This window comes from Netta rufina (genome assembly GCF_964035555.1).
Source record: "Netta rufina genome assembly, chromosome: 1".
Taxonomy (NCBI): Eukaryota; Metazoa; Chordata; class Aves; order Anseriformes; family Anatidae; genus Netta; species Netta rufina.
In genome coordinates, this window is record NC_140123.1 from 194,244,551 (window position 1) to 194,265,302 (window position 20,752).

Genomic DNA, 20,752 nt, shown 5'->3' on the forward strand with positions numbered 1-20,752 from the left:
CAATCCAAACTGCACGCATTATCTAGCTCATTTCCTTGCCAGAAATACTGTAGTAGGCAGTAACCTCGTTAGGATTTTAGAGGTTTTATTTTTTGCTGACTGAAGATTTACCTGTTTTCAAACCAAAAAGCAAGTCAAGTAGTTATTTAATGAGTATAAATAGCAATGCAACCTCTTCCATAGAAGTTATTCAGTACTATGTAGCATCACTTTCCATTTTTTTTTTTTTTTAACAAAAAAGAAACCCATGCTTTGCTTGCTTTTACTTTTTCCTATCTTAGTCTGAAATTCTAGATTCCATTCTTTCTTGTCTAGCCTTTCCCAAGCTCAGCTGTGATAGATCTGTTCTGAGGAAGTAACTTTGTAATGCAACTTTCCTCATTTGCTCTATTTCATCTACTTATTTTGTCACCATGAGGAGCCGTGACTGGTGGTTTCACAAACTTTTCCGTTGGCTAAAAGTGCAATTAAGTGTTGGTCCTCTGATTTTGACAGCTGTAAGTTCAGTGCTCTGTAAGATGCTGTAAACTTCAGTTGTTCTTGCAGGAGATCAAAACTTTGTTGTTGGAGGAAAAAAAAGCAGTGAAGAGCAAAAGCTTTAGGAGGAAGACAGTCAAAGGCAGGAGATGCCTTCCTATTTCAGCTCGCTAAAATGCAGCGTCAACTCCACAAGGTATTTGCAGCTTCTTTGCGTTAGCAGGTTAGCAGCCTGCTGTTCGTTCTGCAATGCATGTTGAGCAATACACCGAGCTGAAAGAGGCAGCAAAAGGGTAGCAGTTCTGTTTGTGCCAGGAATTGTCACCAGTATTTGCAATCAAACAAGGCAGAACTCCAGTTTCTGCAGACAGTGAGCTTTGTGATGCTAATCTGCCCGGTGTCTCTCCTGATTTGTTGGCGGCCGTAGTTTCTCACCCTGTCACCTTGTTAATTCTGTCTTTGGCTTCCGTTTTTCCAGAGTCAGAATGTTAATTTGACCACAGCTGTAGTATTTTCTGAGAATTTTTTTTTAAATGTATCTATAAACAGAGAAAGGAGACATTTGGTATTGAGCAACTTTCCTGTTCCTAGATGGGCCAGCGTGGGCTGCAGCCAATGTCAGTAGCAAGTTGGAATAAAAGCAGTATTTGGGCTGATATGGGGAAGGAATTGCAATAAAGGAGATTAAAGTCTTAGGGGAAAAAAATAAAGAGAAGTGAAATAAAAGGCTGAGGAGGAAAATGTTAAAAGTGTCTGGGGCAACTAGTAAGTGACTGATATGTAAAATCTTACAATTATTGTATAAATAGCAGCTGTAAAAAAACATAGTAAAAAGAGTCCAGCTAAAACCTTTGCCTGATTGTGGGTATAAAACTGTGTCCTACCAGTGGTTCATTGTACCATGAGCTGAACAGTCTTGAATTGAAGCAGCAACATGGCTAATACAAAACTTGAAAAACAAACAAACAAACAAAAAAACTGTAAAAGTAGGACATACCTCTGTGCATATCTTATAATCATGTAGATCATCAAAAACTCTTCTCCCCTGTATTCCATTTCTTAGCTCTCTTAACATAGGAAGGAGAGAAGTGGGTGAGTGCAGTTTGTGCACTTACTGCTCTAACCACAGACGATATAACTTTGTTAAAACCTGAAGTCAGCCATAGGAATTGTATCTGAAGTGGTTACTTTTCTTTAGATTACCTCTGTGATTGGCCTTTAAAATGTAATGGCTGAGAATCTACTTCTGCTGTTTTATCCTATTTTGCAATACCTTAAAATAGGAAACTGAAGAGTTCCACCAAATGTCATGAATCCATTCACATTTGTAACTTACAGGGTTTTGATGGCATCTAAATATTTAAATACGGAATAATTAGTAATATAATTACATAATAATCAGCTTAGAAGGACGTATTGCTTTGTGAAAGTTACTTCTTGCTTTGTGAAGGCTGAGGTGATAGGCCTATTATTTGAACAAAGTAAATGAGTTGAATATTAATAACTCTAATTGTGGTGTTTGGGACAAAGGAATAATATGAATGACGTTATCTTGGGCTGCCTGGAAAGGATCTTAAAATGTTATAAATATTTGTAGTTCTGGCTTGTTTAGTGGCGTGTAAATAAGAATCTTTTGGGCGTTGCAATAAGTGTGATTAACCAGGGAGAAAGGTGAGTGGGTGACTGTGCTGCTCAGCCATGCCTCTGCTGCCTTTGACCAACCACTGGTGGCAGGGTGGGTGAAGGCAGGGTGTAAATAAGACTTCTAGGAAGTGTTATCTGCGTTGGTGTTTGGTCAGGATGTTTCCAGTATTGCCTTTGTTTTGAAGGGCCACTTGTTCATTTAAATTGTCAAAGCAATTGGCTCTGAAAAAGACAGAGCAGCTCGCACAGCGTTCCTGTGGTGTGTGTGTGCACCAGGGAAGAAAACCCTGAAATTATTTCCATACTGAGGGCAGTTTGGGGATTTCTTTGGGTTGACAGCATACAAACAAAGAGGCAAAATGGTACAAGATGGGTCAGACAAATAGGAGCTGGGTAGAGGGAACACTCCCTTGAAAGTAACTGCCTTACAGAACATGGACAGTGAAAGTGGTATGGAAACTGTCATAAGTACACCTGTGGTATTTGGGACAAAGCAGCAGCATCAAGGAGACTATGTTATGCTGCCTGGAAGGGATTTTAAAAAAGAAATCTGTTGCACGTAGTCAGCAATATGTGTATTGCACTGAGAAGGAAGAGGAATAGATGAATTTTTGAATCATAGGGTATTATATGGTTTCTTTCAGAATATTAAATATCAGAATATTAAATATCAAACGTGCTCCTAGCCTAACACTTTATTCTGGCTAGTGAATACTGAGAGAGAGAGAGAAAAGAAGGCATCCTCAGTTCAGTCAGTCTGCCACTGAGAGGGCTCCCGGGGCAGTGGGAGGTAGCACTGCCCAGAGCATGAGACAGGCCCTGTGCTGCTTGCAAATGCTTTACTTTTTTAGATCTGTATAATTTCCTTTCATTCAACTTCCTCTTTTTTTTTTTTTTTTTTTTTTTGAAGTTCCCATTTCTAAAGGGAAAAGTTGTGGTAAACTTTTTTCTTTTTTTTTTTTCCTGTCTGGCAAGGATACCAAATACCACTGGGGGTGGTTCTGCTGGAGCTAGCCAGGTCCTGTGCCTGCTCAAGTGTACCATTTTTATTATATACCAAAGGGGTTTTCTTGCTGTGGGATGGAGTGAGAGATGTCTCTGGGAAACTGATGTGATACCCTCAAAAAGAGAAGCCTGTACCTTGCAACCCACTGGGTCCCTTCCAACTCAGTATGTGCTGTGGTTCTCAAATTTGTTTTCTCAGCTTCATAGCCTTCCCTATCACCTTCACATGACCTGCCAGGTTTCTTGTACCTGCTTCCTTGATAGCATAGGTCTTGCCCAGTGCCAGGTATGTAAGTGTCTGTATTACAGCAGCTCGGCCTGCCTTGCTTCCACACCTTGGTTGAGTCTCTGCCTTTGCGAGGTGTGTTAGTGCTGCTTCCCCGCTGCCCTGGCAGTCCTGTGTAGCTTGTAGGTTGGCATTAGCTTCCCAGTGAGCAGTCTGTCCATGAAATTTCATGTTCCTTTTATATCTCTGTTCTCCTTCCAGACCCAAACTTAGACTTGGCCTGAATATCTAGTTTTAGCGCATGTGAATAGAAACACCCATTTCTTCCTCCACCACGCACATGTGGGCCTGAACTTTGACTTCTGCTCTCTGCCTCGCAGGGTGTGGTGGCTTTATGCCTATCACGGAGGATTTCACACCGTGCTATGATCACGTAACCTATTGCTTCTGGCCTCTTCAGGCCTTGTTTCGGTTTGGTATAGGTAGATCCTATTCTTGTATTATTTTTTGTACAAAAGCACTCTGGTTTTGTGGTTTGTTTGTTTGTTTTTTGGGGGGTGGGTAATTTGGGAACTGAGAAGCAGAAGTTTCTTTATCTTTCAGCTTCTTTATTGCCGATTTTGAGTGCCTTCATATTGACAGCTGTGCTGTACAGCTCCTCAGGAATCGTCTGAGAAACAGCTCTTGAGCTTCACCCTCTCACCTTACTGGCTAAACCTGAGGACGAGGGCTATATTTATGTCCTGTGTACTCTTACTGCTGCTTCTGTCGTGGCCCAGGTGGCCATAGGGATGCTTTGGAAGGATTTCCTCCTTTACACTTGACCCCAAAACCAAGAAGTGTGGGCTGCCTTCTCGGTGCCACCTGAGGCCTTCCCCTGCCGAGAGGACACTGACACCTAGTGGATGGGCTCCCCAGGCACCGTGCGAGCCAACTGCTGCTTAAGCCCATCTTTCTAAGCCGAAAATGTGCTTTTATTAAGGTTTCTAGGTGTTTTTGTGAAGGAAAAATAAAATACAGAAGAAAAAAAAACTAGCAGTTTTTGTGTAACTTCTTCTAAGATGTAAGGGTTACGTTGTCAGACTTGTTGCTTGTTGGGGATATTTTGCTCAGTCCTCAAAATGTGATGTTTATTTTCTTTGTTAAACCTAATAGTTTAGTACTTCCATGTGGTACCTTCTGCTGGCTATCAGACAGTCGACGTGAGCTGAGTGAGCAGCTAACACGCCTGCTGCGGGTCCCTGTTTGATCTCAAAGGATTTAAGGATTTACAGTAATACACCTTCTGGGGGTTTGCTGACCATACAGTAACTTTCTAAAAGAGGTTAAAAACTAGTTTCAAGGCACTTAAAATCAAAAATGAAACCTCCTGGGCCATCCGTGTTCAATGGGTGGAAGAGTTGTCAGAGAAAGCGTAGGCTGACAATGCATAGAATGAAGGTGTTAGACTTAAATGTTTGGTGCCAGGGTTTAAAAGAGAAAATATTGCTTCCTCATCAAGAGAAAGCATTGATTTTTATGCTGAAGGATGCTAAGATTATTTTATGAATGGCTAGGCTGGCATTCATTGGTTACAGTAAAAATATCTTCAAGTAAAACCAGGCACTGACAACCAAAAGCATCTATGTGGGGAAAAAAGTCATGTTTTATATGAAATACCAGGAAAATGAAACTTAAACAATACTAATACTTACATTCAAAAGGGCATTAGGAAATGCAGGCAATAGCTAAGTTAAAATTTGCATGTTTCTTTGCTGCAAGCAAGATTTCAGTAGTTTGAAGTTGAACCAAATTTATTTATTTTGGACTCTGAAGAAAAATAGCATATGGTCCATCAAAAAAGAAGAATCACAGCCTCAGCTAGTCAGTTATTGAAATTGAGATGGAAGAAGAAAATAGCTTCTGCCTCCTTTTGGCTATTGGAAACTTACATTGTCTTGTCTCTAGAAACGTTCCAGCATGCTGGACCTACTTGTGAATGTAGCCTGTTTGTCACTAAATATCCTGTTTTATTTCTTTGGGTGACTGCTGTAAACACTTAGGAATTGCCACTTAGTTAATTTAATTGTATACATGTGTCACCTTCATTGTTAGCTTCTGGTATGCCACTTTTTTAGCATTTTTTTAAAGCTCAGTCTTTCTATTGTCCCAAAAGTCTACTTCCTCGCTTTTTGTAACGCTGTCATCTTCCTCTTTATTGATGGCTTTCTGGCTTTGTCATCCAAAAGTCTGTTAGTATGATCTGCTTTTAGTGAGAAGTCATGAATGAAAATTCCAAGAAAATGCCCAAGAAGGTATTTTTTGTGTTTTTCTGTCTTTTCGAGAAGCCCCACTGGATAAATCCTTCCAGTCAAATGGTTTTTTTCTTTCAATGTATTTCTTAGTAAAAGCAGACTGAAGAGACTTGGGTCTTGCCTGAGTTCTTGTAAAAATTCACATGCTCTTCTTTTGAATTGGCACCGTATCAAATCCTGACTTGAGGCTCGGATTAGAACAGCTTCCTTTCCCAAGAAAGGAAATGGAGTCTTATTGCTTTGTCACTTACTCCATAGATGAGGATTGTAGATAAGCATCTTGAGGTTAGATCTGAAGGTATTCCTGTGCATTTCTGAAATACCTGGAAGTAAATCTATCATCCAGAACCTGGGGGTGGTGAATAAAGCTGTTTGTGTTTCAAATAGAATACATAAGAACTAATGAGGGTTTGGCTATTGTTTACCAAACAAACAGTCTAGTTCTGCATCCTGAATTGTAAATATGCAGCTTTTAAAAGCGGCAACAATTGAGGTTTATTTGGAGAAAAAAAAAAAAAAAATCAGTGCCTTGATTGACAAGGCACTTGCCTGAACCAGACTCACTTTACTTGATGACTTTAGTACCTTTTAATTTGTTGAAACTTGGCACTGTAGAAGGGCTCTATTTGGCACACTGTCTGTGTGACAGACGTATCCTGCAGGGTACAAACACTGAGAGGCTACTTGAGAATTCTTTCAGTGATGGAGTGTATAGTTGAGTTGGTATGAAGGAGACGTTTCTCTGGTCTTCAGAATAGAAGGGTTTCAGAGATAATTATAAACGCAATAAAGGCAACCTACAAAAGGGCTGGAAATTAATTTCAAGTTTGACTTGCAGCTTTGATGTACAGAAGGCAAGAATATATATATATATGCGTATATGTGTGTGTGTGTGTGTGTGTGTATATATATATATATAAAGACTTCATTTTAGATGTATCAGGGATTTAGGTTGGGAGTTATTTTTAAGAGGATACATAGAAAATGTTTGTTGCTTGACCCTTTAGTTTGATGCAAGCTTGTATGCATCTTCAGAATTGAAAATTTCCTCCAGAACATTTGTGGTTTCTAACAGTTAAACTACCAGACTAAAGCAGTATTTTCAATTGGTTTTAGTAACTTCACTGTAAGGTTCTAGCCTCTGGGTGTTCCTGATATGAGGCTGCAGAATAGGCAAGTGTTTCTTTTGCTACTCACTTCTGGGTTTACATGGGTAAATATAAAACCTGAGAATACCCGTGATTAAGGTTACCGCTGGAACTTTAAACATAGATGGCATGCCAAAAATATATCTGAAATCCTTATATTAGAGGAAAAAACTATAGCCTCTTCCTCTTTTAGAAGCAGCTCATGAAAGCAAATGAGATGAGTATTTCCTGAACGAGCGATAGTGCTCTAAGCTGGTAGAAGGTGCTTCGTGTACACCCACGTTACTTTGACAGAAGAGAATTGTGTACAGTAAGGTGTGTGTGCAGATTAAGGGGGTTAAGCTTTTTTTTTAATTTGGCAAACCAGTCTAAATCAGAGCTTGTATTATTGAAGCATTTAACTGTGATATTTCCAGCTCTTGAATGTTCAACCATTAAAATAAAAACTTTGATGGAGAGAAATAGTGAAAATTATTCTAGTGAGTAATTTATTGTCTATGTTTGTTGTTTCTGTACTAGCAATTGCTGCTTTGGTTTCATCTGAGTAGTTGCTTTATGGCTTTGTGCTCTAAGTATGAGAATTTTGTTGGCCATTGCATTCTCTGTTCTATCTCGTCTTGAAACCAGAATTGGCATCATCTGGTTAAAGGTGTATTCTTTTGAACTCCCAGGGATATATTAGTTAGCCAAAATTTGAGAGATGCTACTAATATGAACAACTAGGATACAAAATTGCGTGCCTATCCATAAATATTGTGATGGCTATTAGCTAGGGTTCCTACAACAGAAGTCTTAGTACAAGTTTGTATCTTTAATAAGGCCACTTCCTGGCTCTTAAAACTCTATTGAGCTCCATCATAAATGACCTCTTTATAACTAGCACATTCCTTGGCGTCCAGACACAGCCTCAAAGAAGGGGTGAAAATAGTTTTAAGCATGTTTTCTCCAGATAGTAAACATGTTTTTCCTTTGATACCTTCTCCCCCCTCCTTTTTCTTTTTTTTTTAATTTTTCGTGTCAACTGCATATTTACATCAACTCAACTGTAATTGTACATGTTCCTGCACGGATGTACTGATTTGGTGCCTGTCAAAAGCTTTCTTGTTTGTGTTTGTCTGGAAACATTCTTTTTCCCATTTTTGTTTTGGTTTTGAGGGGGGAGCAATCTTTAAAACCCCGTGAGTGTTCTGCTTGCCGATTATAAACTAACAAAACTATATTACAGCATCCTAATCTTGCCTGCTGAATGCTATGGGCTCTAAATTACTGAGTCTTTACAGACACTGTATTTCTATGTAAGGGTCAAGCCTGCTTCTGGGAAAAAAAAAAAAAAAAAGACCTGGCAGAAGATGAAACCAGCACATTTTTATTGGAATTGCCTGTCTACCATGAGTGTATTTCACCCTGAGCTCATGTCATTGCATAGCAATTCAGCTGTATGCTAAAGGACATCACCTAACAGAAAGGAGTAGCATCTCTGAGTTCCCCTGGTGTTTCAGAAAGGTAATTTCAGTGAGGTAATTAACCCCAAACCAGATGCTGGTTGCAGTGCTTCTCAATAGCACAAACAGCTGTGCTTTTTGCCAGAGAGTGTGTAAGGCTCCAGCTTTTCAGAATAGATCCTTTCTCAGTGAAAGGCTTATGGGGCAGTACCTCTGTTTCAGAAAAACAGACAAAGCACAGCTGATAAAGAGCCCGACTGCCTTTTTGGAAGGCGCATGGCAGGACGTGCGGCTGTAGCAGACTTCTTGTGGGGGCAAGCAAGGACAGGATGTAATACAGCTCAACAGCGTGGTAAAAGCAATAATGCAGCTTGAGACTGAACATCATGAAGCTGGACTAAGTATTTATTAAGTGTTGTTAGTTGTATTGCTAGAGGTATAGGTTTAATAAAAGCTTTATGGCTGTTCTCATGTGCCTTTATTTATGGCAGCTTTGGTATTGGGGGCCAGCAGGTAGGAAATCCTAGTTTACTTTTGTTGGAGTGAAAGCTCGCAGTTTCCTGTTTCAGTTGTGATGCTTTTCTTTTGCCTAATATGAATTGAACTGAAAACAATCACTGAACTCATGGAAATGTGTTCCAAGGCGTGGGAAAAGAGGAAGAGTCTTTGGCCTTATGAAGGAAGAGGGAGAAAAACTTTTCAAGTGTTAACTCCTGAAGTAGAACAGACAACTGAGTGAAACCAGAAGCAAGATATATCATTTGTGGCATCTGATGCCTCATTCCACATACTGTGAAATCAACAGCAAGGGAATGGTAAAGAGTGTCAGAAAGAAAACTTTGGTGCTAATAGGTTGTGAAATTTCTCAGGGAGCAATAACATGGTTAAGCTAAATATTCTTCAGCAGAAGAGGTTTAGATGATAGCTGTTCAGTTCCTAATGCTTCTTGTTTGAGCCGTACGTGATCTGTATTGGCTGTATAACTTCTCTGTTGGATGTCTGTCACCGTGGGTTTTGTGCTTTAAGGATGTGGTGTGGGTTAGGGTAGAAGTGCTGAAATGAAGGAGCTGGGGAGTCACTGCCGGCGGTGAGTGGCCCTAGGGCTTGGGAAAAAGCCTTGCTTGAGTTCCTTCTGGCTGCCCGATCAAGCTGGAGTGAAACCTCTCGCCTTTGGGGCGTTTTCAGTGGAGAAAGCCTCAAGCTGTCATTAGACACTTTCTTCTACGCTTCTGTGACTCCTTCCTGGTAATGCTGGTACTCCGGCATACGTCTCTGTCACATCATAGCTATCGGGTTTTGACTTTCCCACCAAAGCTGAAATGCTTCACAAGGGAGGAAGGATGAGCCTCTGCTTTGATCTCTATTTCTGGTGAAGGGCACATGCCTTAGGAGCCTTCACTCAACTCAGATATTATGCTGACAGTGTCAGCATCACATCTAGGACCATCAAAATTTAAGTTGGACTTGAGAGCTAGCTCTGTCTCAATAGCAGGCTGTACCATGGTCACCTCTCCTGGAGCTATGAAGAAGAGAAAGGGAGGCTTCTGTGGAATTTTTACCTGGACCTGTAATCAGTTCATGGCTTTAAAACAAACAAAATGCCTCCTCTGGCATCGGAGTGGGAAGTTCATCCCATCTTTCTCACACTTGCTCTGCGACGTGCTCCTGGCAAGGCTTTTCAGCAGCCCTCTGCTGTGCCGGTGTTGGTGCTGCAGGTTTGCTTCTCCTTGCTTTTGCTGACTGAGATGAGGGGATCTGTCAAACTGCTGTCTACATCCTTGCATTTTTGGTAAATCTCTGCTTAATATTAGTGAAACCAGTTCTTACTGAGCAGCTCAGATCACTGGGATTACAACAAGACCGAGCAATCTTCCTCCTGCTTTTGGATGCCTGGCAGTAAGGTGTTTGTGTCTTGATTCAAGGTATTTGTGTACGCCCCCAGCTGACCTCTTGTTGTGTTGTTGCTGAATCCCCCAGAGATTCAGAAGGCGCCGTAACCCTCCACGGAGTGCACATATAGATGGCATCTTGCATAACAGCCACAAGAAATAACCTTTCCTGTTGTCCCCCTAGTGGGCCTAAACCCAATTCCGTAGGAAGCCATGGGAGGTGGATGGGTTATTCATCGCTGTACCCTTGTGCAGTGGTACAGGGTTTTCCTGCTGCAAAGGAAATACGCATGTAATGAAACTGGACTGAGTTTGCCAATTCTTCTTGCAAGTTATTTATAGGCACCATGTGATAAGACCTTACATTCCTGGCTCTGAGCTGAATGTGGATTCAACCTAAACAAGACTTAAAATATGCATCTGTCAGTTTCTTGAACGAGTCAGCTGAACTGTTGAAATGCTGGCAGTGAAGTTGTATGGTACTGATAGAGCTGACATTACAGAGTTGTGAAGAAAAGGCTGCAAAAAGGTGTAGAGGTGGGAAAACTCTTGTGCTTCCTTATTTCAAGATATACATTGCATTTAGTAGGTTGGCATGCATAAGTATTCAGCAAACTGTAAGAGTTTTCACATTAGAGGCAGTCATTCACTCATTCATCCAGAAATGAATGGTTTTAGTTCTGAAGACCTGCAGAAGGCTGTACGAAGGACAACTCAAGCCTTTACTTGCTGTCTTAATTTGTAAGTTCAACTGCTTGTGAAAAATGAGTCGGTGAGGAGATCTGGTATAGAAGGCTTACATATGAAGATGGCATATCTTATATGCTACAATTAACCTAGTTTTGTATTGTATTTCATAGCTGTTTGTTTACCAACAAGCTCTTGGGTCTTTTTGTGGGCATGTTGATTGAAACACTTCATCGCCTGGAGTGGGGCAAAACCATTCTCTTAAAAATTATTCCCCACAACTTTCTGTAGGAGCATCCCATAGCAAGGCAAGATGAATCAAAGCTCTGTGTGTTCAAAGAGACTTGAAGGGGAATTCAAGATTAAATGTGCAGTTCTTAATATACCAGTGCTGTCAGCATGTGAAAAATACCGTAACCTAGGACTCCAGGAATAAGAGGGAAGTAGCAAATCCAGTAACTTGGAAATTATGCTCTTAAGCAGGGGAGTTTGTTCTCTGTGAGCTTTGTTTCCTTGTTTATTCAAGTGTTTTGTTTCCTTTTGCTGCTGAAAATCATTGTGGTCTGTTGCAAAAATCAGAGGCTTATTTCTGTTAAGAATGACTCCTGAATTCCTTCAGCACTGCTAAGAAGCACGTTATGGTGTGCATGAACGTGAAACGCATTTTCTGGTTTCGCACTGTGATGTGCATCCCAGACTTCAAACCAAAGCAGTCAGGCTGTTTCCTAATCAGATGTTCTCAGATTAATAGAAACCTTCACGTTCGTCATTCATAGCCTGTAACCTTGGCTGCTGGTGTTCTGTCAGCTGTGTTGTCCTGCATATTTTCACTTGAAGTGGTGTGTTTATAGCAGTCCTTGCAATAAATTGGTTGTGCGAAGGGATCAGTGTGGTTCAGGGATAGAAAATAGGAGCTTGTGAAGGAATATGCACCAGAGCTTTCTAAAATATCATAAAGAAGATGTTAATAACTTATTAACTAAAATTTGATTATGCTGTAGTAATTTAATGTTTTGCTTTTTCTGCTTGGTTACTTGCTCATCAACAGGCCACAAACCTCTTTAGTCTGCTCCATCCCTGTTAAGCTAGCGCATCACTGACAGTAGGTAGGGTGTTCTGCTATTAGGCTGAACATGTCAACTATAATTGATACCACTGTTAATTTAAGCAGGGATTAATATACAGATAGTATAAAAATAGTTTCAGAAATGAGAGAGGAAAAGGAAGGCTTTTGAAGCAGTCAGCCCAAGTTTTAACAATAGGTCTACGTGAAGGCATCCTTAGTCGTTAGTCGTATGGGATAATACTTATATTATTCTAATATAGTGTAAGTTCTGGTCCTAATATTTCTGTCAAGCAAAATGTTTTATTGGTTTGGATAGATGGAAAGCAAAGGTCTCACTCTGGCATTACCTAATTCTTAAGAGCATGCTGTTCTTGTGTTGTTTTTTACCTGTTTCCAGTGTCAGTGTGCTACTGAAGAAGGTAGGATGTTCACCTTCCCTGGCTCCTCTCAGTACTGGCATTTGGTTTCCCTGCGTGTGGACCTGCCAGTGTTGTCGGCTGCGACTAATGCTCGTTGTTGAATCTAAATCTCTAATGAAACAACACGAATTCCCCTTTTTCTTGGGAAAATACCAACCTGAGTTAAGATGACGTAGAACAAAATATGCCATCTAATACTGAAATACTGGCGTTCCCGGTTCCCTGGGAAATTCTGGGGGGACTTTCATGGAGTTCACACCAGCTTCTTTGAGCACAGTGGTGTTTTCTAGACTAGTTGTTGACCTGCTATGAAACAGAAGATGGAGTGCCCAAGAGACCTTAGTTATCAGCCTCATATGTTAGTCACTTCAGGAGATTCCCTTGTAGGAGAGCGTAGAGCTTGGGAGCTGGTAGGTGTTGCTAGAAGGGAGGACAAAGGTAACACACTTCTCCCTCTTCACTTCAGTTCTTTCTATCACTTCAGCTTGCAATGTCCTGCTAGGGCTTTATTTCAGATAAATAAGTTAGATCTGGGCTATTCCTGGTAGCCAAAGCCATCTGTAAATGTTCAGATACAGCGAAGCTTTTCTTCTATGGACCTGAATCATTTTCCTTTCATTGTTTATGCTTGATTGGTGTTTGGGAAGGCTTTTACCTTACAGCACGAGGGTTAGGAACACTCAGAAATAGCTGTTTGAAAGCTGACAGGAATATCTGGGGAAAGACTGCCATTTACAGTCAGACAAATATAAACTGTTTTTTAAATACTCCTAAGGCAGAGTGGTGGAAGGGATACTCTCAAAAATTAAGTTTATCTGTGATTTCATGTGTATGTTAAGTATTGGTATCATAACTATTTTATTTTTTTTCCTGCTTCTAGTAAGCATAATGAAAGGTTCAATCTATGCTAGAAATAAATGTCTTAAGAAATGGGTTCATTGATGCAACATTTTTTCAAGTGTTTGCCAGTATCTTTTTATGCTTCGACTACTAAGCGAATTTTTATGGAAGGTTTTCTTTAATTTTCAGTGTTCTTTTTTTGCATATTTAATATGCAAAATTGAAGTGAATTTCGCGAAGCAAAATATGTTTCAGTGTGATTGGTGTTATCTCACGCCTCCGCTGCCATAGCTGTCCGTGGAGGACTTCCGAGGGCTGGTGCCCGCTGCCGCGCAGCGACCGCGCCGTGGGAGCCTTGGAGTGGGTGCCGCTGCTGCACCCTGCTCCTCCAGGGCAGGCAAAACAGCAGTGTGTGCTCGGCTCTGCCTCTTGTTAACAGAGTTGCTGACGGTTGGAAACGTCGGATAAGTCTTAGGAGATTATTTGAGGGCTTTAAATAAGTGACATTATTTGTCACGCTTCCCTTGCGAAGAAGCCCGGAGAGGAGGCAGAAGAGCTTTTATATCTTAAATAATGCTCAGGCTTTTAAAGCGAGTTCTTCAAATCTCAATAAGCAGTATAAATATTTTCTTTAATCCACAAACAGCATTTCTCTGGCATTAAGCCGTGCATCTTGACAGGCTTTCTAAAGGGTAAAATAGGCAAAAAGGCTTGACTGGAAGTCAGATGAGTTTTCTGAGCTGCCTGGACTATGTTCTCTTTGATATAGTGTGGTTCCACTTGCTTCATGTCAAGTCTTTTTTTTTTTTTTTTTTTTTTTTTTTTTTTTTTTTTTTTCCTTCTCCTCAAAAACACTGTACTAATTTGTCATAATAAGCTGCTGTAGAGGCTGGAAGCATGTTTCTGAAATTCAGGCTACTTCCAAGGCTTGCCCCAGCATCCTGTGGGGTCTGTCCCTGTCCCACAGCCTGCTTTGTAGCACGGTGAAACTAAACCCAGTGCTTCTAATGAAATGAGACTGGAAGTTAAGGCCTTGTGAACATAGTTCTTAAAGTATACCGTGAATATTCAGCTCCTTTTTGACTGTTTCAGTCTTAAAAGGCACCCAGGAGAAGATTTGAGGTGCTGCACAGCTGCTTTGTGGATGTAGAAGCATGAGGGCAGGGCCTGTGGAGGCACTGGGCTCATTCCTGTCCCGGCTCTCTGCACCCAGGGAGCTGCTGGGGAGCAGCCTGGTGGTTTTACTGATTCAGCCCAAATGTGAGGGCTGCTTTCTGTTGCCCACAGTTGTTTGTTCTGAATTAGCATGGAAGTGGACTGTGACGGATCTTGCTGGATATCTTGTCAACAGCTTAATGTAGTCTGAACAAAACTCTTTCTTCCTCTGCCCTGTCATTACCCCGCTCTGTTGCACTCATTTGCCTTTTTCTGGTCACTCCAGGCTGTAGCCTGGGAAGCACCAAATCTCTCTTACATCTTACACCAGCAACGTGTGTCCTTTGCTTTCTGCAGAAGTCCTTTGTTGTGTGCAGTGACAGTTCTGCTGCTGTAGCCTGCATTTCTGCTGGGCTGGTTCATTCAAGGCGTGGTTTTCAGGGTTCTTCCCTTGCTCTGGTCAAATCCTTCCCTTCCAAAGCATGAAGTAGGTACTATTCTATGTAGCAGACACTGCTACAAACCATAAAAATGCTTATTCTTTTTTGGTTGCTTTCATGACTGTACCTATCTTCTATTACCCAAGCCAGAGAACAGCTGACAAATAAGCATTAAAAGCATGGGTCTTGAAGTATTGTAGGAGCAGAGATGTCTGTTAGAATCATACTGTGTTTCATTTCTGGTCTTTGCCTCGGAGCTGGCCTGTGTTAATCCTCCTTTCCACTCTGTTTTGCAGAGTTACGACAAGTGGGCCATGCAGAGGAGAGGATATGCTGAATTTAATAGCATCAGTTGCTAGAAATGGAAGCTGGTATTAGGCACTTCTTGGTGTTCTGGCTTTACAGCAGAACCATACTGTACCCTTGACGCTGGTGGTTTTTTGTGTGCCTTTAAAATAGGCAAAGCACAAAAGGTCATCTTCCTAGGGTGCTTTTTGTTACCTACTGTTTCTCCTGTATCACTTCCTCAAGTATCTCTTCTCGTGCAAAAAAAACTTCTGCTTCTACTCGTGGTTTTCAGAGGCTGTTTTTTCTCTAAACTTTTCTGCTACTTCTTTCTAAGCACAGCCAGAGTACTTAGCCCAATAAAAATAAGATGAATAATATGAAAAACAAAAACCCACAACCAGGTTGAGATGGGGAACAATATACAAACTCATATTTGTGGCTGTGCTGGGGAAGTATCACTGTTTCTCTTTATGGGGCTTGGTGTTTTTTTTTTCGTTTTTTTTTTTTTTTTTCTTGGATTGGAGGCTTAGAGCCTGTTTTGAACTACTTCAGTCTTGTGGTTGTTAGCTGATATTGCTGAATTATGTGTACTTATTTTGCTATTTTTAGACTCCTGGTTCAGTGTCCAGCCTTGGTAGCACTGGCAGCATTTGTTTTCCTTTGATGCATGTGAGGGCAGCGTTACGTAGTGTTAGTGTGGCCAGCAGGACCGGGGAGGTGATCATCCCCTCTACGCAGCTCTGGTGAGGCTGCACCTCAAGTGCTGTGTTCAGTTTTGGGCCCCTCACTACAAGAAGGACATCGAGGCCATGGAGTGTGTACAGAGCAGGGCTGTGAGGCTGGTGAAGGGGCTGGAGCACAAGTCCTGTGAGGAGCGGCTGAGGGCACTGGGGGTGTTTGGTCTGGAGCAGAGGAGGCTCAGGGCAGACCTTACTGCTCTCTGCAGCTACCTGAAAGGAAGGGGTGGGGAGCTGGGGGTCGGCCTCTTCTCACAGGGAACTGGTGACAGGACCAGAGGGAATGGCCTAGAGTTGTGCCAGGGGAGGTTCGGGCTGGCAATGAGGAGCCATTTCTGCTCAGAAAGAGCAGTCAGGCACTGGGACGGGTTGCCCAGGGAGGTGGTGGAGTCACCGTCCCTGGGGGTGTTCAAGGAGAGGTTGGACGTGGTGCCTGGGGACATGGGTTAGTGGTGGCATTGGTGGCAGGGGGTGGTTGTACCAGGTGATCTTGGAGGTCTCTTCCAACCTTTATGACTCTATGTAGGACCGTGTCTCCCATGCACAGTTGACCACTCCCTGGTATTTTGTCTGTCACACGTTACAGGGGAGCTTTTCCAACTGCCTGCTGTGTGGAAGCGTGCTGGCTGTGGCGGGGATGGAGTTAACTCTCCCGGCAGCGGCCCACATAGCGCTGTGCTGTGCACTGGCAGCAGCAGCCCTGATATCCAGCCCGTGTCGTGTCTGCTGCTGAGCACTGTTGGCACCGCCTCATGGCTCCTCCAAACCCCACAACTGGCAGGAGGTGGGGAGGGGACATCCCCAGGGCAGCTGACTCAAACCGAGGGGATATTCCATACCGTGTGGTGCCACACTCAGCAGTAAAAGCTGGGAAAGGGGAAGGAGGGGGAGGCTCTTGTGATGAAGATGTCTGCCCACCCAAACAACTGCTACGCATTTTGAGGCCCTGCTTCCCGGGATGTGGCTGAACATTGCTCACTGATGGGAAGTAGAGAGTAATTTTCTTCCCTCTGTGCTTCCATGTGGCCTTGGCTTCCTTTTCTTTTGAGGAGGGGGAGTGAGAGAGCGGTTGTGGCACAGTCGAGCTGCCCAGCTGGGTAAAACCACCACAGGAAGATAGGTTGCAGATTTGGTTTTAGTGGTGCAAAGATCAGTGTAGTCTGCGTGGAAGCTTCTTCCCTGGGGCTGTTAAGATGTCTGTTCAAAAACTGAATCTTTCTGTTCATTGTGGTAATGTTTTCAGATAATGTATCTAGCACTTGGATCATCATTTGGTCAGACTTGCTATCCCACCTCCAAATGTTTACTGTTTTTTTTTCTGCGTTGACTGACACTGCCAGTTTTTCAAGAGCAGTGCTTTTTAAGAAAAAACCCTGTGTGCTAATTCAGTTGCTTTTTTTAGCATTCAGTGGTTTCATCTGAAAAAAAAAAAAAAAAGTCCTCTGGGAATTACCTTGAAAATGTGTGCTTCTTGATTTGCTTTATTTTACTTTGCCATCTTTGTTGCTCTGTAAATACTACTGTTAAGGATTTAGACATTTAGTAGTCAACAAAGTCCACGCAGAATTTTGTCTACTCTGTTTTTTCTCTACATCCAGACAAATTTAATGAAAGCATTTTTCTCTAAGTAGTAGCATAAATGTTAAACTTTTTTTTTTTTTTTTTTTTCTGGAAGAGTTATTGGAGAACTTGAATTACCAACTCAGTTTTACTTCTTTGTTAAATTGAGTATAGCGAGTCTCCCAGGTGTTGGTAATCTAAGAAGAATTCAGGAAGAGAAGTGACTTTCCAACCAGCTCAAATTTTACTGATGATGTCCTGCCTGTATGCTGTTGTGCATACTGTAATAAACAAGATGTACATTTCTAATTAACAACCAACCTCTCCCAATTGCAGCCTACCCACACATACACCAGAAAAAAAAAAAGAAAGCTACAAACATTTTGGGTGTTCAGGGATGATCACCAGGCATCAAAGTTGGTGGGATGGGAAGCATGAGCAACCTCTGTCCATCTACCTGTGCACAGGACCTCTCAATGGAAAAATGACTTCTGTCTTCATCTTGATCATTTTGTATGCCACCTTCATGTCAGCGTGTCAGTGGAGTGGCTGGTTTTACAACTAAGTTGTTCTAGCTGGAAGAGAGCATTTAGTTTTTGAGGTCTTTCAAGTTCCTTTTTAAATCTAAAGGTCTACGCAATCTAACAGAAGTACTCTTCCTCCTCAGTTGAAGGCTGTAAATGCGTAACTTGAGTGGGATGAAAGAAAGCTGTGTTGCTTTTGTTATTTCCTACGTTGCCAGAAGGGATGGGCGGGATGTTATTATTAGAGGTTATGCCTGTTCCAAATTTCCAGGATTTGAAATAGATCAAGGGGATTTTAAAAAGAAAAACCGTACTGCTGTGAATTCAGCAGACCTCCTGTCACTCATCTTAATTGGGAATAGCTTGTACCTGAGTGGCAGGAACCCTCTTTTTTCCTAGATGAGCTTGAAACTCAACAGGAGTTCAGTGCTAGGAATCAATACCTGCTAAAACCTAGGTTTTGCTTCCTGACCAATTGTGTGTGGGAAGCCATGAGCTTCGAAGCAAAATAACAGCTGTTCTTAAGCCAACCTGCTCTGTTGTGTTCCTATGGATATTGTGGGCAGTAACAGATTTTCCTGTTCCTCACAGGTATTCTTAATGCAGTCATTGCTCCCTAACAAGGCAGACGATGTTCTAATTGAAGTATAGCTGTATGACCACATTGTAGTGGCTTATCAAAAGTTCCATGTATCATGAGCTGGTTTCGACTTCACTGTAAACTGCTGATGACCTAAAAGTACTAGATAATTAGTTTTTTTTAATATATGTATGTATATCGTAGTGAATATTGTAAAAGGATAGAAGTTTTCTTAAATGATCTGCTTACACTTCATAATTGAAGCTGATGCCTAGTGATGTTTCTGTTGCCTTAAGACTTGAAAACATAATGTATGTGTCTTATTTCAGAGGTTAAGAAGATTATCCACAAAATATAGAACAGAGAAGATCTACCCAACAGCCACCGGTGAAAAGGAAGAAAATGTTAAAAAGAATAGATACAAGGATATATTGCCATGTAAGTCTGATTTGTGTATTAATAGGGGATAAAAGGAAATGTTTGTTACTCGTAAGGTATTATAAATTTTACTACTTAGTTATTACTGAAAGGCAAAATTGGAGGTACTTTGAAATAAAACTTATATAAAGTTTTTGTTTTTAGCTGAAAAGGCAAAGTAAAGGGTAATATATTTTCTTAGAAGATCTATCACCTAAAGAAAATGTTAGCTAGGTGCCAAGACACGTAGAGCTGATGCTTTCATTTCAACTCAGAGTAGTCCAGAACTTTGCGATGTGCTTAGCTGTATTTTTTTTTCTTCAGAGTATGTTGTTAATGGTAGAAGATAAACACATGTCAGCATAAGATCTAGATGAAATTTTACGAAGCCTGAAGGAGCCTGGGTTTGTGGTTTGAAGTACAATAGATCTATCTTTTGCGGGTTCATATCCTGCAAACCATGTCTGAGAGCATTCCGTGCTGGATTATCTTCTGTTTGTATTTTGCTAGAGCCCAAATGAAGTTGTTTCATGTACAAACATAAAATGTGAGTCAGAGCAGAATTTAAATTTTAAAACCACCAATGTATGGGTATAACAGATCTTACAATGATAAGATTGCCTGTTGCAGGTTTGCTTTGCTTACATCATGAGACCATGTATCTCAGCAGCTTTTACTATGCTTCTTAAAATGGACAGCTGACAACAAGATTAAAGGCTAATCTTTTGACAAATGCCATTTCTCATATCCCAGAAAATTAACAACAGATACTTTTTACTCTGCTTAGCTTTCTCAGAAGTGTTTAGAGGCTTATAGGCTATTTGAAGTTAAAAATGGTCTCAAGCATCATTAGCTTTCATTTTCAAGATGTGTTCTGGTAATAAACTTCAGAGAATGATTGTATTTCAGACTGTTGTGTACTTGTTGGTTCTGTTTCTCTGCTGATAGAATCTTTTTACCATCTATCAGAGCTTGGGGCCACACTTAGAGCAGTAAACTTTGCCCTAGAGCCACAGGCTCTAGACTGTTTAACAAGGTGGGCATGGGAATGGGCATCTCCTTCTCACTGCTGCATTGAGATGGTATTAAGCTCAAATGCAGAAAAATAGTTGAATGCCACTGTGTTTTTAATTGTGAGGAAACACGTTTAATTCTGTGAAAGAAATATAAAGTTATTACCATGTATTTATACTCTCCCATGTTCCATGCCAGTGTTTGGATAGATAATAAAAAATACGGGAAAGTATCAGCAGCACCTAAGCTGATTCCATGGGATACAATAGCCACTGTGGCAGTAAATGACTGCAACTAGAGTAGGGGATGAGCTTTGCTTTCATCTATCTATCTATCTTAAAAAAAGAGGCATTGGGAACTGAAAGGATGCACAGTCAGGAAAACAAACCTCAAAGCTGACAATGAGGAAAACTGAAGGTACACCTTCAGTTAAAACAAATAGTATCTTCAAATACTTAAAAGTTCCAGCAAAAGTAATGGGAGACCAGCTTGACAGAGAAATGAAAGCTAGGAGATGTTTCCGAGGAGGGAGGGGAATGATTTTTTTTTTTTTTACTTATTTTCTGTAAATCTAGAAGATTACAAATGTAACTTAATCAGAGATTAACACTACTTATCAGAAGTTCTTGCTACTACCAGAGAGATCGGTACCTTAATACTAAGTCAACACAGGCTTCAGAGTAAACGTGTGCGTGGTCACGTTACAATTTATGAAGCCCTTCTAAGTGATAATTCAATCAGCCATGGTGTGCACTGACTAGCTGAAGACACCAGTTTGTATCTACATACAAAGATAAAAAATAAATAGCAAGCACTTCATTGCAAGTTCCAAGAAGATTGAGTTTTTCTTGGGGAATTCTATTTTGGAGCTAAAACTGTGGAAGAGCTTGAGCTGTGGCA

General features: G+C 41.2%; 1 protein-coding gene across 1 annotated transcript in view; it reads left to right on the forward strand.

Moving 5' to 3' along the window:
- The window catches only part of PTPN12 (protein tyrosine phosphatase non-receptor type 12), a 75,303-nt gene that overhangs the window by 13,740 nt on the left and 40,811 nt on the right, over positions 1-20,752 (forward strand). Inside the window, exon 2 of the mRNA XM_084304673.1 lies at positions 18,751-18,859. Coding sequence (XP_084160799.1) covers positions 18,751-18,859 — 109 coding nt within the window. The remainder of the gene's footprint in view (positions 1-18,750; positions 18,860-20,752) is intronic.